Here is a 17,750-nt window from a genome sequence, read left to right on the forward strand (position 1 = left end):
TTTAGAACAGACGTTGTAAGAGTGGATGGAGAGGATGCAGATATTTTGAACATCTCCTGATTACATTTAGGGCTGAACCATTATTAAATTATCTTTTTTTTCTGGGGAGGGGGGGGGTAATTTCTTATTAGGTTTTCCAATATATACACAACACAAGACTATTACAGTAAATCAAGGGAGAGCAGGTAACAAAGCAAACAAATCAAATCTGGGCACACATAGTGGTTCATTATTTTCATTATGCACATTGATATAAAACTGAAATGAACAAGGGTAGTGAAACTAAAGTTGAATAGACCTTTTTCCACACAAGACAAGACCTGTCAAACACAGGCGTAACTATTGTAGTGTAACTTCGAGCAATTATTAAATCGCAGTGATTTCTAGAACAAAGCCATTTCCACTGTTATTAGTCCCACTCACACTGTTTTTTTTTTTTTTTTCCTGCTACGACAAGTCAAAATGTGTGCCGCGAGAAAATCTGGGTGAATCTGGAAAACGAAGAAAATGATGAAGCAAAACGACAAGTAGAAGTACAAGATGGACAAACCTTTGATAAGAAAGAAAGGGAAAACAAGCTAAAGCATGTCAGTCAGATGTATATATGTATGAAGACGCCTATCTTACATGTCATGGTGTGTGTGTGTGTGGGGGGGGGGGTTCTCTGGTGGAGTAGAGTAGTGATGGTAGTGGAGTTAACGCACAGAGTCGTTTTCTGTGCGTTAAGTAGCTGGATCCAGGCGTAGTTTAGCCTAGCTTAGCATAATGACTGGAAACAGAGGGGGAAAAGTCAGCCTGGCTCTGTCCAAAGTGAAAGAAATGCGTGCCAACACCTCTGACGTTCACTAATCACCACATTTTAAATCGTTTGCTTAATCCATACTCACACCAAATGGTATGGTAATGACAAATACTTCCCAAAACTCTTGCACCCACCAATCATTTACAACCACAACCTACTGTTAACTAGGCAGCCTATATCATCAGATTTAGGACTTACACTTGCAGCATAAACCTCTTTCTCACTATTTCCAGTCGTCGCTGCGGTTTCACTCCCTCCTCCCCCACAGCCCCCCCTCCTGTATTTACTTTTAGGAATCGAGTTCCAGGAGTACCCGGCGTGTCCGTTCGTTACACATTTCCGTGCCATCCTGCTAATGCAATAGTTGTGTGTCACAGCTTGCCCTGGGGGAGGTGTTTGTGAGCTCAGAGACGAGAGTCTGTGTCATGCTTGCGTAGATCCGTTGCAGGCGTCGCAGAGCCACAGTGCCACACTCCTTTACTTTTCCCCCTGGGTCAAAACGCCTCGAACACAGTGTTGTCGGTTAGCTGTCACGTTAGCCGCCATACGGCTCCCTTTGCCGGGCCACCGTGACCGAAAAAAAAAAAAGAAAAAAAGAGTTAGTCTTGCACCTTGAGAGGAATGAGCAAAAATACTTAAAAATAAATAAATAAATAAAAAAAATCATCTTACTGTGCGCCTGATACTTTTGCAAATGTACATCTATTGATCCAAGCCTACAAGGAATTATGGCTTTGTGCTGCTTTGTGTCGGGGTGCAGCGCGGTAGAAAAGCCTGAGCGATGTGTCATCTGCTGTTAACGCCACAGCGCCTCATGATTACTATTGATCGCCAGTCTCGCTAGCTGCGTCCGTCTCCACGTCCATCTCTCATTGACTGGTCTTAAGGGTGCCATCTCTCTCCGGCTCGTTGCTGTACACTCCCCTTTACGAAAGCAGGGTCTCTCACACACACACACACACACAAATACAGTCTCACTGTGCAGACACCCCGGGATGTGCGGCGCTGTTAAACACACAAGGAAGGAAGGGAGGCTCGGCATCCTCATTCATAAACACAAATCCAGCGTCCGTATTCTTTCATCAGTGTAATGAAAATGTATCCGGGGTTCAGAAAGGGTTGCAAAAGTTTAAGATGTTTTAGCGAGAGAAGCAACGAAAGAGCAGAATGATGTCTAGGATAGGGATTAAAAAAGCGACGTGACGGCATTTGCGTCGATGCCCAAAGTTCCGTTCAAGAGTTACCACGAACCGCTCAAATTGCTGTCGATATTTTAAAACAATGTTAAATGCTTTCACTTCTACGACCGTAGCTTTAAAGTTAGAAATGTTCCAGAGCTTCTTCAAAGCTATAAAAAAAAAAAAACTGTGGTTGTACTGTGGTTTTATGGCTGCACTACTGCTCAAATGGACATTCTAGATGTATTATGCATTCATTGTATACACGTAGTTCAGCCTGGCAGACGGTGTTTGGCATCTCTGGAAACTTTGTGAGCTCCATCATTGTTTAAAGGCACACTCCGGTGGTTGAGTTAAGTTTTATGCCACAGTTACTGCGAAGGTCTTTCAACAATCAACAGGCATCTCAGGTTTAGTCTCGGGGTGCGCAGCAGTCAAAAACTGGCTGAACCCACGGAGGTTTAATTAATAAAAAAATGTAAAAAAAGAAGTATACACTTGGCCCCCTCCCTTCTTTTTCTCTTTCACACGCATGCACACTTCAAGCCCTCGCTCACTCAGGCAGACCTTTACGTTACCAGGTGCCACGTTTGCCAACTAGAGACATTTAGTGGTGAAAAAAGGGAAGTGCAGCGTCTCGACTGCACTACTACGACTACTGTGCACCAAGATCAGAGAAAGAGTGTGTGTGTAGGTGTGTGTGTGTGTGTGTGTGTGTGTGTGTGTGTGAAACGCGCTGGTGATTGGAGAGGGTGGATTCCAACACCCAATGAAATATTAACACATTTCTATTATGGGAGGAGAGTGTAAATACCTGCCTTACTGTATCTCTCTCTCTCCCTTTCACACACACACACACACACACACACACACACACACACACACACACACACTCACCATATCCCAGCATCTATGCATGTTCATAAAAGCCATTATCTTTGTCGTCATTTGGAGAAAAGGCAGCGCTTGTTCGCATAGGGAATGGAGCTTGAGCTACAGTTATCCAATCAATCAATCAATCAATCAATCGATCAATCAATCAATCAAGTTTATTTGTCACATGTAATCATGTGAGGTACAATCACAGTGAAATGTAATACACGTGGCCCGGGGACAGCGGCCCTCACCTGGCCGCTGTGCAACGTCTGCAGGGAGCCAAAGTAAATTATTTACAATATTGATCAGCTATTTAACTGTAGATACGGCCCCCTGTGCATGTATTTATACTGTATGTGTGTGTGCCTAAGAGAAATTGTGTGCATCCCATCATGCATTGTGCTTGCTTGTGGGACTAGTGTTCCATGTGTTATTATTGTACAAATACAATGCACCTGGGTGTCGGCGAATGCACTTATTTGTGTATGAGCTTTTGTGTGTGCATGTGTGTACTCTGTACAGTATGTGTGTGCTCACGTGTGTGTGTGTGTGCGTGTGTGTGTGTGTGTGTGTTTTGCTGCGGGTGCCGGGCTGCTCTGATATAGTACCTCATTAGCTGCTGTGGACACTAATCTCCTTTGTGGCAGTCTTTCATCCTTAGTGCAGGATTTATTGACGCCCTCGGTTACGGCGCCCGCCTCGCATGCTGCCGGTGCCATACGTCAAGCTGTCATTGGCTGAGGCTGCTTCCTGGTCCCGCCCCTCCTCCCACTCCCACTCCCCTCCCTTCGGGTAAAATGTGGTATTTGTTCCACCTGTTAGGCGGCGGGCGTTCAGCGCGTTTCAGCCCGATGGAAGTGTTACGTGACGGTACATCATGTTTAGTGTACACTGTGAGGTCTGGCCGCCGGCTGGAGAGACAGAAGGAGGCAGTGACAGACTCTGATTTCATCTCATTGGGGAGTAGCGGTCAGAACGACGGCGACAACGTGGAAGAGTCACTAACATGGCCCCATGTTTGATGTTTTTTCTGGAGACGTTGGTGGCTAGTAGTGTGTAACTGACCAGAACAACGTGGACATTTATGATGTCTGATCATGGAACATCCTTTAAAGGAACAGTTCAACGCGTCTTTCCCGGAGAGAGGGAGATGAGAGGATTGACGCCACCATCGCGTCTGTGCCTCGGAGCTCCAGCTGGGAGGCAGTTAGCCTGTAGCAGCGCCTCTGAAGCGCGCTCATTAGCACTTTGCATCTTGATTGTTTCACCTCAAACAGAAATGTTACAAAAAACGAAACGTCATCGCGTTTTCTTCTCTCGACGCATCCGACAGGCCGCATCCTACTTAACGCACAGATTCCAAGTTTAACGGTGGAATCGTCTAGAATGTTACGTAAAAGTCCAAACTGCCAAAAGGGAGCAAAAACGCTAATGTCATGTCAAGTTCATATCATGACAGAGAGTTTTCAGTTTTGCTTCTTAAATGCAAACTCTCACAGTATTTGCATTGGAAGTGTTTCTAATCATGACAGTCAGTGAAAATTGAAATATGGCGATGTGGCAGATCGTGGGAATACACGTTGTCAGCTTTTGGGGTGACGTACATTATTATCAACCCAGTCGGTCAAGGCAGGTGACCGCCCACCTAGAGTCCGGTTCTGTTCGAGGTTTCTGCCTGTTAAAGGTACTTTTTTTTCTTGCCGCTGTCGCCAAAGTGCTTGCTCATGGTGGGAACTGTTGGGTCTCTGTAATAACATTATAAAGAGTACGGTCCAGACCTGCTCCATATGTAAAGTGTCACGAGATGACTTCTATTGTGATTTGGCGCCATATAAATAAACAATGATTGGCTGTTGGATATGTCTCTGATAATCTGCCTCCTCCCCAATCCAATGGCGGTGAATGGCAGCGTCATTCAACAATGTCGTCTTCTGACCGTGAGATGATGCTTCCTCGCACGCTTTGGATTATTTTCTCTTGATCCTCTTGAGCTAATTTTGCTCATGTGGGTTTGCGTTTCGGAGCAAAGCAAGAGCAGATTCGGTCGCCTGGGTCCGCGTCGCCTCCTGGCCAAAGTGGCGGAGGAGGTGTGTTAAACTTTCCAGCGAAGGAGAAAACATGAGTGCATTTGGCTGGTGCATATGTATACAGTAGATACCAGTTATTTTATCTTGAGTGAAGAAGAGAGGCCAGATCTGAAAACGGGAATGCAGGCACCGGTGAAGGGCTTGCGTTGGGGAATTGGACCCCTCGCTCCCTCCCATTTCCCTGGGCGGCCTGCTCTCTCCAGGAAACGCACACCTAGCTGCACAAACTCCCAAGATCTCACCGCTGGATTATTCATCGTCGCACTCTGTGTCAAACAACAAACACAGGCCCCCACGAAACGCACCATATACACATGAGCAATGATGCACACACATGGCGGACGCACAACCCCAGCGGATGCACACACACACACACACACACACACACCACTCCTCGACAGACACAAATAGACACATACACAGACGGACACACACACACACACGCAGATGCAGCAGGACGCAAAACAAACACACACAGGGGTTTGGTGTCCTAGTTTCCATCTGTGGAGAAGCTATTCTCTCTCTCTCTCTCTGGCTCTCTCCTTCACTCACAAACTCATCTCGGGGGGGGGGGGGGGGGGGGGGGTCTTACTGTGGTCATGTGACACACTGCTGCTGTTGTTGCAGTTGGCGTGTGTGCAGAGAGGAGCGGGCAGTTCGTGTCCGCATGTGTGCACCGCTGCTCATGTGCATATATTTGATTGTATGTAAGGTTGTGTGTGAGTCTGCACAAGCCGCCTATATGTAAGTCCATCCTTTCTGTGTGTGTGTGTGTGTGTGAGCTGCCTGCCTACGGTTCCTCCTCTCCGGCGCTTGTTTCACCATCTGAGTGTGATCTAATACAGGGATTACTATGGGATTAAGTGAGTCTCTTTATAAAATAACAGCTCACCGCTCCATATCTCCACAACACTGGCCATTTGTTCTGCGGTATCAACACACTCTCAACGTCTCACAGAGGCGAAACACAATCACTGCTCCGGCAGGGGAGTGAAAGGAGTCCGCCAGCAGGGAAAATTGACAGGTGAGACCATCTACCACCCCGAAGCGTGGCCCGTTGCTACAAAATACACACTCCCCGGCAGGTGTTTCGTTGTCTAGCGGCTGGCGGCCCTGGCCGTGGTGCTGAACCGCTTGGCTAACAGGCCACCTGGCCTGACACCAAACGACCCCCGTCGCCCGAGTTGTTAGGTGTGGGCTGATCAACCTACAGTCTTTAACAACACTACAGAAAACCTGCCCGCGCACCGGAAGACAGTGACATCACATTGTACAGTACAAGTGTAATTTAGAGATGACTTGCACAATCACTCAGTCATAAAAATATCAAGACCCAGATGGGTGCCATAAGCTAACTAGACACTAGAGGGCAACAAGAGCTATTAAAGTACATGTGATGTGCCAAATGTGCATAACTGTATATAGTATGTACACATTTTTAATGAGAAAATCTTGAGTTCTGACCAGCCTTGGTCACCTCATCATCTGTCTGAATTGTTGACCACAACAGCAACAACATGCCATTGAATGAACGTGACCCATGAGATTCTGCTTTGCGTCCGTTGCATGTCGTGCGGTTATTTGTGCTGCTTAACCTTTTGAGGTTGTTGTGTTGTTTGGTCCAAAAAAAAAAAAAAAAAAGGAAGACAAGTATCCAGTACTTTACTTTTCAGTAATTTCTGCTTAAGCAAATGCACCTCATAAAAGTAACCTCAAATCACTACACTAAATTACTGTCCTGCTGCATGACACTGAAGCAGCTTCATTTACACCCGTGCCTTCCCTGCTGTGACCGGTCAAACTGCGAGTACCTCGAAGGGGTGCTTGAGTACGTTGAGGTGGTTACATTTACAGTTGAAATATTCCCGCATCAGTTTTGGCCAGTTGGGTCACTGGGGTCAAGCGAAAACAGTCCCGTGACTGATGGTTCCAGCTTCTCCAGTGTGGGGATTTGTTGCCTCATGCCGCTGTAAATGGAATATTTCGGACTGCTGGTCGCACAAAACTTGAATGAATGTCACTTTGGGAACTCGTGATGGGCGTTTGTCACCATTTTATAAACCAAACGACGAAAGGAAATAATTGGTCGCTTCGGCCCCCGCTACGCTCCACAGCTTGTGCGCGCACACACACGTCCATGGTTGTGTGGGGCAATTCTTCTGTCAGCAATGGTATTTATTACACTTTTCCAGAACTTGCTCACAGTAGTTTGAATTGTTTGCTCTCTGTCGCGTCCTCGTTAACGCTGTTCATGAGCAGCTCTTACACCGTTGGATGAAATGCAGGGATTAAATGCAGAAAACCACGATGATGTTCCTTAAATATGCGTCGAAAGTCCCGCGTGACTGCCTGCAAATGTATGGACGGGTGGACCGTCTCCGCAGTGTCGATCTGGCAGCCGTCCACCTCGCCGGTCTGGCTGCAGAAAATCACAGATTGGTGGATGTTTTCACCAAAGCTATAATGTCCCACATGAGGCAGTGTTTTGCTTTCTTTACTGTGTGTGTGTGTGTTCGTGTGTGTGTGTGTGTGTGTGTGTGTGTGTGTGTTTGAGCACACGTTTTCCCTCTCTCCCTGGTGGTGCTGGGGTGTTTGGCAGGATAAATATAGCTGCGTTGGTGTAAAGCTGTTTTCTCCTCGGCTTTTGTAGCTTTAATCAAAAGCAATCTGGAGGAGGGAGAAATGGGAGGGAAAGGGGGGTGAGAGAGAGAGGGAGAGTGGGAGGGAGGGTAAGAGGAAGAGAAGGGGGGTGTGGGGGGGTGGCCGATGCCAGAGTGTTTTATTTTAGCTCTCTTTAAAGAGTCATTGGGGAGTGTTCAGGAGTAATGAGAACCCTGGTGGCTGGAGGAGAGGGACTGACTCGAACCTCCCCTCCCTCCCTCCACGCTCTCACTGTCTCTTTACTTCCCGCCCAGCCTCACTTCCCCTGTCATTCCCCCTTTCTCATTCCGCCACTGATGTCAACACACGGCTATGACTACGGCTGCGTTCACACTGCAGGCCCTCATGCCCCGCTCTGTCTCGCTGGATGAATCCTCGCATCTATTTCGAGGATGTAACCCACATCCCTCGTCGATATGAACTGACAGCGATGTTGACGGGCCATGTGCGCGCAGGAACGGTCATCACAGGGCGCCACGTTTGTTTCTCAAATGCATTTCAGCTGGTGTGCGTTTGAAGGCGCCAAGATTGGACTTGACTGATAGAGTGCGTCCTCGCAAATGACCACTCCTCCTCCTCTCCAATGTCTTCCAGTGGCTTCCAATATCACTTGGTCAGTGAAGGTGCAATTCAGTAAGAGAGCAATATAAAGAAGATCAAACATGCAAAAAACATAAGGAATATAAAAGTTTAGTTCTTTCAAAATTGAAAATGTAAACATTTTATGAAAAAGAAAAAAAAAAAAAAGTCAAGGTAGCATTAACAAATTTTCGAGTCGAATGTTCACATGATGTATTTTGTAAGCGCGTGTCCAACCAGCGCGCTCTAAATGTGCATAAGTGTCAGAGAAGTTTGGCTTGTTTCCTTAAATGGACAAAAAGGGAGTTATGAAAAAAAAAATGTCAAGAGTCTTTCAAAGTAAGGTATCGAAAATAGAAGCGTTGTTGTATCTGCACTGAAACATGGGTATTGTATTGACAAATTCTGAAAACGTTTCTGTGGGAGCAAGACATCCACTGATAGCAAGTCGAGTGCGACTTTCAAGGAGGCGCAAAATTGAATTCGTCGTCACTGTCTGGATGTGTCGACACCAGATACTGTATGTCTTACATCCTGAAATGGACACGTGTAGCTTTTAAAAAGCAGGGCTTCAGAGATTGAGGATGAGGGCATGCGGCGTGAATGGAGCAGATCAGGGCGGCAGCCATGCGACTTTGGACACTTCTCAGCTGCAGCACCGACGTATATATATATATATATATATATAGCCGCTGTTTCATATGCGCGATGCGGCGAACAGAAAGAGAAGACGGCGGGAGATGTTGTTTTGGCAGCGGACCCGAGCATCCTTTCATTATCCGGTTGGCTTTGTGTGCTCCGTTCGGAGGCCAGAAGCAGCCCACAGAGGGAGCCAAGCTGCTCCCTGGTATAACTGCCATGATGGCGATCTTAAAAAGCTTCCATAAAAGCCTTTTTTTTTTTTTTTTTCTCTGGACGACTCGTTGGCAGCAGTGCAGCTCTTTAGGAAGTGCATTGTTCCATTTCCTGTTTGACAGTCGCTGCGATTGAAGCCGGGCCTCAGATTAGTGCTTGGCAAAGAACTTGGCTGAGATGGTTTTCACAGGCTGCAGCAAAGAATAGTTCCTTCCTGTTGGGACACATTATTGTGGTGCTAATATCAGCTGCATTGAACACCTCAGAAAAACTCTTCCAATGCTCTTTATATATGTTTCTTTATATATATAATTATATACAGTTCGTACAAAAGCTTTATGATGAAAACTTGAGGATGACATGTCATATAGCCGTGATTATAATCTCTACCCTTGCCTCTTTTTTCCCCCCCAGGTGATCTGGGTGTGTAACAACTGCCGGAAGCAGCAGGAGATCCTGACCAAGCCGGGCGAGTGGTTCACTGGCCCGGCCGGGAAACTCGCTGGCCTGGGTTCGGCCATCAGCGAGCCATCTGTGTGCCAAACGCCCGGCGACAAGAAGCTCCGGTCTCGCTCCCAGGCGCCCCCGGGCTCCGCCGCCGCAATCCAAGACCCCAACCGGCCCGGCGCGCCGGGGACCACGCCCGGCACCGACGCTCGGTCACGTAGCGAGCCACCGCGAGACACGTGAGCCGGAGCAATGACGTAGAAGGCAGCGTATTGGGCAGACGTGTTGCGCCCTATCATACTCTAAATGTGTTTAGCGACCTTTCATGCAATAACGTGCAACCACTTAATCTGACACAGGAAGTGTGTTGTTATCCCAGCAAAACAAAGCCAACATTGCTGATACCTATCCACCTGCAGACCCATACAGATGGGTGACAAATTAAAGGAAAAGCCAACATGATGTGTCACTGGAACTCTAATGGAGGGGTGGCATCCTTCCAAAAGATATTCCCTCATTTGGTGAGAGTGCTGTCTAAAGCCCTTTTCCGACATGGAATATGTAACATTGCTGGCTGTTAAAGTAATGGATTTTTTTTTTCTGTCATCCACACATAGGTGTCTGTTACGGCCTTTTTTTTTTTTTTTTTTACCCCAGATTTACAGAACGAGCTAGAACACTTGCGAGGGAGCCGGATTAGTCGAAAAGTAACGATATGAAGGAAGGAGATAGCATTTTTCTGTCCATTCTGTCTCACGGATGGATTTTAAAAAAACGTATTTTGCCACTGAAGCCTTACTTAAGGACCACGAGCGAGCGTCGCTCCCTCACCTCACAGCGAATCCCCTAATTTCGTCATTTATCAGATAGCAAACTGTGCTGCCTGATGTTCAACCGTGCACAAGCTCAGAAAAGACATTTAGTAGGAACTCTAGTGGAATTCACATGTAAAATTGCCATCACATTTATCTAATGAGGTCTGAAAAGGGCTTAACTCAGCAACGACCTCCCATAGATGTTCCATTGGTTTGAGGTGTGGCGACTGTGAAGACCACAGCATATGATCCACCTTTTAAAAAATCTCCCATCACGGGCTAGATTTTCTGAAGCCTGAAAACAGAGCCACGAGGAGGTGCAGAAGTCCGGTTTCCTCTCAGACCACTCGAATTACAACATACTGAAAGCCTATTATGTATTTTTGGCCCGATGATGCCAAAACAAAACTGCCTACCCCAGCTTTAATTGAAGAATGCCCACTGACCACCAGCTTGAAGACTTACCGCTCACTTTAGAGCAACGGTTAATCAGAAGAAGAGCATAAATACACTGTACCTAAGATGACTTGTCGCTTGTGTGCTTGGCAACAGCCACATTGCAAATGACCTTCATTGTCTTTTCGTCCCAGTCCCAGTTTCAGTAGTCCCCAAACTCAAGATGACATGACCCCAATGACATCACTGTGACATCATCCGGGTTATTAGACTTTAGAAAGCTCCTCCAGAGCCACGGAAGACGTGATTATACAACTGTTTGTGACCCCCCCCCCCCCCCCCCCCCGCTCTTTTTTAAAGTGTGTCCTCTCAGCCACCAGAAAGAAAGCAGCCCTTGCAAAAATATGTTAATATTTGTATTATTGAGCATTATCTCCCGCATTCATCATTTGCTTCTTTTATACAGTGGTGCATTATGTCTCTGCGAGTCGGTGCCGTTGCTTCCCGTGCCGTTCTGATTGTAATGGAAGAACGCAGTCCGTTCCAAAACACTGGATAGTAGAATGCTTTTTCACTCGTGACTTTCTATTAGTGGAAACTAATGTGGACAATGACATGGAAACAGATGCAAAACCACACCAGGGTTATTTGCTAATATGAGTAAATAGTTACGTTACAAGGGAAGCGCAAGCTAAAAGCAGTCAAATACAGTGGAGGCTCTCGGATAGCATTTACTCAGCTACGTTAGCTAAACTAGCTGAATCAAGTTTGGGAGCTTGTGATTGCCACTTTTTAGCCATGTGAGTGTTCTGCGCTAAACGCTAAAATAAGATGGTGAGTATGGTAGACACTACCTGCTAAATATCACCATTTTAATGTTGTCCTTGTAGCATTTAGCACCCAAAGCACCTCCGTACAGCCAGCTGGCATCTTAGAAAAGTCTCTAACCTGGCTTCATGAGCGTATCCAACAATCCTCCATGCATGTGCTGTCCATTGATGTATGTGCCTGAAATGAAATACCTTGTCTGTCAACAACTCTCACCTATTCTTTTATGCCTCTCTCCATCTCCATATTGATTTCTCCCCAGGAGAAATGGAAGGGGAGGCGGAGGAGCTGGCCGGGGGGAGCGCCGGCCAGGTCAGCCAAGACTGCAGACCCAGGTCTCCATGGACCGGGACCTCCGGGGGGAGTCCAGGGAGCGCAGGGAAAGCCGGCGGCTGACAAAGGGACGCTCTCTGGAGCATGATCCTGTGGGAGGAGGTGGTGGAGTACGACGGACAGAAGAGGGGGGCTACCACCACATGGACCACAGCGGTGCCCCACCTCGCCAAGCAGGGCCGGTCCCTCCTGGAGGCCGGGGCCACCCTGTTCCCATGCAGGGTCGTGGCATGGGCGTAGTAGGGGAGGTCGGGGATGGCGTGCGGCCTGGTCAGAGGACGGTGGGTGGGGTTGGCGGGCCACATGAACACACCCTTGCTCAGCAAGCTCCTCCCCCTGAACTCAGAGAGCCTCCCGGTTTGGGCCCTGGCTCAGCCCCCGGCCAGGGGCCCGTAGTGAGACGGACCAAACGGGAGAAGGCTGAGAGCATGCTGCGCAATGATTCGCTGAGCTCCGACCAGTCCGAATCGCTGCGCCCGCCGCCGCCGAGGCCCTACAAGTCCAAACGAGGGCTGGGGGCCGGGGGGAAGAGGCAAACCAGCGTCAGCAGTTCAGAGGAGGAGGGAGGGACCACGCCAGAGTACAGCAGCTGTGAGGATGCTGAGATCGAAAGTGTCAGCGAGAGAGGTGAGAGAGAAAAAAAAGTGCGGTTGATTTCAGCGAGGGCGGGTGTGGCAAGAATTGACATCTGTCTGTTCCTTCAGTTGTTTGTCCATCCATCACGAGATGTCGGAGGCAATTTGATTATGAGGAGATTTGAGGGACTGATCCGTCTCACCACTGCTTCATGGCACTTTCTTTCACTGCTTAGGCCGAGGAGGTGCTTTCAAGTACAGGTCAGCAGTAAAAATCTGAACAACCGCTGATATCCCTCAGATCACGTGTCAAAGTGACGTTACACGTGACGCACGCGTCATATATCCTCGCTCTAACGATTCGCTGCAGGGCCATCACACTCCACCCAAAATCTCTCCCGAGTTGTCCGTAAAACGCTTCTCGATTCCGTCCTCGTGGTGGAGTTAATGTCAGCAGCCAGCGCTCAAAGTGCTCTTGTATCGGTTCCTCCGTCAGTGTCGGGCTCATAGAAATGAACTGCGTCCACTTTCATAGAAGATACTTAGTTACCGTTGGCGCAGAGACAGACATCAAGCAAACTGTGACTTCTGAATGTCAGTTGAAGTTCGCAAAAGAGAAAGCAACATGTTTTTAACACTTATTCTTTTGCTCTCCAAGATTCGTCTCACCTCCACCTCCTCCACCTGCAGTTTATTATTTCTTTCTTTTTGTTTTTTTGCAGCTTTGAGCAGCTCCTCTCACTTCCCTCGTGCAGTGGACAACAGCGTACATCGACCGAACGCACAAAAAACAAGCCGTTTTTTTTTTGTTTTTGTCTGCATGCTGACTTAATATGGTCTCTTTCCCAGCGTTCATACATAACAGACTCCAAACCTGCCTAAAATTAGAATGCAGTATGGAACGAGGTCACAGCTATATAAGTTTACAGAATGGAAACCGCCATAGGGACGCTTTTGACACAGAGGTAAACAAACAAGGCGCATGGTCCACCAATAACAATCCACCTCGTCTGGATGAGACACTGAACGGCCTACTTTTGGCTAATGCCGTGGCTGCTCTGCCGATCAATTTCAACATACAGCCAAAAAACAACAAAAACAAAACACAGAGATGCCGCCTGCAGTATCTATGGTAATTCTACAAAGTGCACAATGTGAAAAAGGACAGAACAGAAATAGCTGAACTTCAAACCGGACGGCAAAGCAAGTGGCAGTCAAAGAGCTGAAGTACAGTAGCTGTTATTGGAACCGTTGCCTCGATTTAAGTTTTGTTTTATCATTACCCGGGAGCACGGTGTCTACACTGAGTAAAATCAGCCTGATTAGGTCATTAGGATGAAAAACACATCTCTCTAACGTGGAATATACAGATCTCGACCTTTAGATAAACCAATAAAGCAAGCGAAGCCATTCACAAGCCTCCTCCACCAGGACTGTGCAGTGATAGTGCTCGTTTAAAGAAATGATGATATAATGCATTTTATTCGCTGCATTACTTCAATGTAGGAGGCATGAGGCACTGCGTTTTCGGTGTGTGTGTGTGTGTGTGTGTGTGTTTGAACACTCCCACTTGAGCACTGTGTCATGGGAGGTGAATGTAAGAAGTGGGGAGAGCTGTTCAGTGTCAGTGTGCCGTCTTCATTCAGACTTTTGTGAATCTGGCGACGCCTCAGTGATCAGCGCAGGTAAGACTGCTCTGACATAACCTGGAAGGTGCTGTGTGTTCTCGCTTTTAAAATTTTTTTTATTTTATTTATTCATCCTGTTGCTTGAAGCGTCTCTGAGAATCTAAAGTATTACACTACTTGAAAACATTCGCATGTTAGGAATGCACCTCCTGCAACTTTTGTGTGCAGTGCATGGCAGTGGGCCGGAGCCGCCGGTCTGAATGTCAAAGTGAGCAGCCATGCAGTGTGCCAGCGTGCATGTTAACGAGTGTGTGTGTGTGTGTGTGTGTGTGTGTGAGCCCGTTTATGTATCCGAATGTTTTCCCATGTGTCATATTGTATTGTTTTCAGCTTGGCCCTGAGGGTCGGCGGTGTGTGTGTGTGTGTGTGTGGGGGGGGGTGGGGGGGGCATACATGTGTGTGCATGTTGGTGTGTCGGCGATGGGGCAGTTTGACCTCACTTGATCCCGGTGTTGACCTTGTGTGGCACCGCATAGCTGCACTATGCCCCCCAGCCGGAGAACACACCACTGTCATGTCCAAGCTGGGTTATGTCACTTCGTTCCGAGGCACCCGGGCTCACTGCTATGTATCCGACTGTTCTAGAAAAACAAACAGCTAAAAATAGATTGGCCGAGCAAGGGTCGGAGTAATATTCTGCTGTTCTTTAATTCTTAGCAGGTAAGAACTACCAGCCCTGTTCCACTGTAGGCTTGCTGCAATGCTACATATACTTCAAAACTGCTGGAAGTGGCCTCCTGGGGAATACTACTGGAGAGAAAAGACACAGCGTGTCCTCTGCAGTTATAGAGCTTAAATCACAATGTTCTTTTCCTGGTCATAAGGTGGAATTGAAGTGTTGTAGCATTTTCAAACGTTTGGAAAACAGCGACCGGAAAAGTTTTCTTCCGTGCGACTAAGTTACGTCACCGTCTTTTTTTTTTTTTTCTCCTCGCGGTTTTCTGCCGTATCTCACCGTCTTCATCGGCAGACGGGGCTTGCACAGCTATCGCGGAGTCACTGAGACATGGACTCCACCTGACGGCTGTGCAAACTCCATCTGCGTCTGCACCTGAGATGAAGTCAAACGCTGTGGAGAAGTGAATGCAAGTGGGCCGAGACCTCCCAAGGTGAATCATGAACATGCTCACAGTCAGCGATGTTGTCATGTTTTTAGCGTTTTACTGATAATGGCATCTAAACGTTACCACAAACGCGCTCAGTCAAGTGTTAATTTCTGAAGCTCGAATAAGCTCTTCTTGAATCGTGACACACTTTCACCGGAAGCTGAACCGTCTATGAAGTGCGTTGCGTTCTGTTGAAAAAGGGGGGAGCGTGCAGCACCAGCCGGGACCCAGACCAGGCGCTGTGACATCAATCAAGTGGAGGTTTGGGATGAGAGTGTTCTGTCAGGCCGGGTTCTAAACACACCGGCGTGGCAGCGAGACGCTGCTTCCTTTTTTAGCTCGAGACTGAGACCAGGTCAGTGTCGAGATGTGGTTGCTGGCAGCCGAGGAGCGTCCAGGCATGTAAATCATTGCCAGATCAGGAAAACACACACGCACACTCAAATATGCAGCAAGTCACAGCGCAGTGGATCCTATTATTATTATCTGTATCCTCCGACACACAAACACACACTACCTGCACGCCTTGATTCACAACTTTCACTCTTTTGACTCCTTATCCCAGAGTTCGTCAGCCTTTTCTGGCCTGTGAACCTTTTTATAGGTCCCACTCACATTTTTTTCCACCATAGATTTTCTAGGAAAGCCACCACTAATCATGCAATTCACATTTCATCTTGTAAGCCAAGAATCGGCCCTTCATCATGCCAGCCCTCCTTAGTTACTGTTGCTCTGTCTGTCAAGCTTTCCATTCGAGCCCGAAAATGCACTTTACAATGATACAGTAATGGAGGGAGATTTATCACTCAAAGTGTGTGGTGGTCACTTTTGAAACAGTTTGAACAGAAGTGAATAAAAGTCGGCTTCTCATTTCCAGCCGATGGCTGCTGCTACAGTACCAGACTTGATCCGCTCTAGTAGCTGACAGCTAACAGTTAGCTCCCTCTGACTCCAGCTGCCTTTTTAGTGTTTCCAGCAAAGTTGTTGTAAAACAAGAACCTTGCAAAAAGGGTCTTAAACATGCACTTGATGGCTACATTCATTATACGATGCTGAAAGACCATGTAGAACACGTGGAAATAAAAGAAAAAAAGGACGATCAGACTGTTACTTCGTTCTAACATAAGGCTGCTTAGCTTACGTACTTCGTATTTAATTCTTACATACTTCGTATTTTCAAACTGTATGTTTCACTTTCAAGGTTACAGGAGAAAAATGCTTTCAGGATGAAGAGTAACTGATGTGAACAGTCCAAACTATATAAGCTGTCTGAAAAGTTGCTGTTCGGCCGTGGGGTTTAGCTAACGGCCAATTGATATTACTGCAGTCAAAGTGCATATATTCCATTTTCATATTCCCTTAATAAGAACATAAAGATAGCTCCAAACGGATTACGTTTCAAAGAAGCTATATTTCACACTGAATTCCATTCGTTGTTTTAATTAAAAACACATCAGTTATCAATGTGTCCATTTTTTTAATCTCTAAGTGACTTTGATAGCTTGTTTCTTTGTTTTTTTTTGCTTCATTCAGGTCCTCGTAAGTCTAGAGACCTTGCAAGTCTATAGCCTCACCCATGCGGCCCACCCACTGCACAAAATTACGCTCACGCTTGAGCTATGAAACTGAGAACTTGGGCCGTCTATCGTCAGAGCGCTTGCTTTAAGATTACATAATGTCACTATAAGTTGTCACAACTTGTTAACCTCATAGCCTCCTGGCTCCCAGGAACGCTTGGCTCTGTTTTACTCTGTGTCATAACAGTGTCGCCGAGGTCCTGCACACATTTCAACACCACCCCGCGGCCCATGTGTACAGTGGGAGGCTGTGTCTTTGGACTAAGGCTGGAGACGGGCCTGAACCACGGAAAATATTTTGTGTAATTGTCTCAAGTGTCCCGACATGAGGAAAATGCACCAGCTGCTGTTGGGAGCTCCCTGACAAACAGTTGATGCTGAACGAAAGCGATCATTCGATTGCGTTCGCGTACGTTCATTTCTGCCGTAGCTTTATCGTTACCGCAAGCACCTGTTGAACTGAAGTGAAACTGTGCCATTTACCGAATTATAGGAACTCATTTAGAAATATGTAGCGTCTTAAAATCCACTTACCAGCTAACGCTAGCGCTAACTTGGTTCTTTTAAAGCACAACCGATGGCTAGAATCAAGCAACAGATACATATTATGGTTTGCCTCACCTTTCTCCTCCCCTGTTTTTTGCTATATGGTAAACCTTCATTTACCAAAGTTTTCATTTAGCCTCACAACACTGCATGAGTCCACAGCATCTAATCTGCAAAGTATCTGCGAGGGATCTAAAGCATTTTAAAAGGCTTAGCTGTCCTTTGGTATCGTCGCTTCCTCGGCGGACTACTTTGAGGCTGAGTCCTGCCACTGCGGTGATACGTTTCTAATTCTAGCCCAGGCCTGAATATTCAATAAACTTAACCCCCTCCACTGTAAACAAATACCTCCTGAAGAGCCCCCAAATTTGGCCGAGCTGTGTATGCTGTGTGTGAGAGGA

The 17,750-nt window shown here is 47.0% G+C and overlaps 1 protein-coding gene across 3 annotated transcripts in view; it reads left to right on the top strand.

Annotated features, from left to right (window-relative positions):
- Positions 1-17,750, top strand: part of rims1a (regulating synaptic membrane exocytosis 1a) — a 77,382-nt gene that overhangs the window by 29,523 nt on the left and 30,109 nt on the right. For all 3 annotated transcript variants that reach the window (XM_070915641.1, XM_070915642.1, XM_070915643.1), the window contains exons 5-6: positions 9,453-9,724; positions 11,787-12,484. In XM_070915641.1, coding sequence (XP_070771742.1) covers positions 9,453-9,724; positions 11,787-12,484 — 970 coding nt within the window. The remainder of the gene's footprint in view (positions 1-9,452; positions 9,725-11,786; positions 12,485-17,750) is intronic.

Source organism: Enoplosus armatus, chromosome 12 (genome assembly GCF_043641665.1).
Source record: "Enoplosus armatus isolate fEnoArm2 chromosome 12, fEnoArm2.hap1, whole genome shotgun sequence".
Lineage (NCBI taxonomy): Eukaryota > Metazoa > Chordata > Actinopteri > Centrarchiformes > Enoplosidae > Enoplosus > Enoplosus armatus.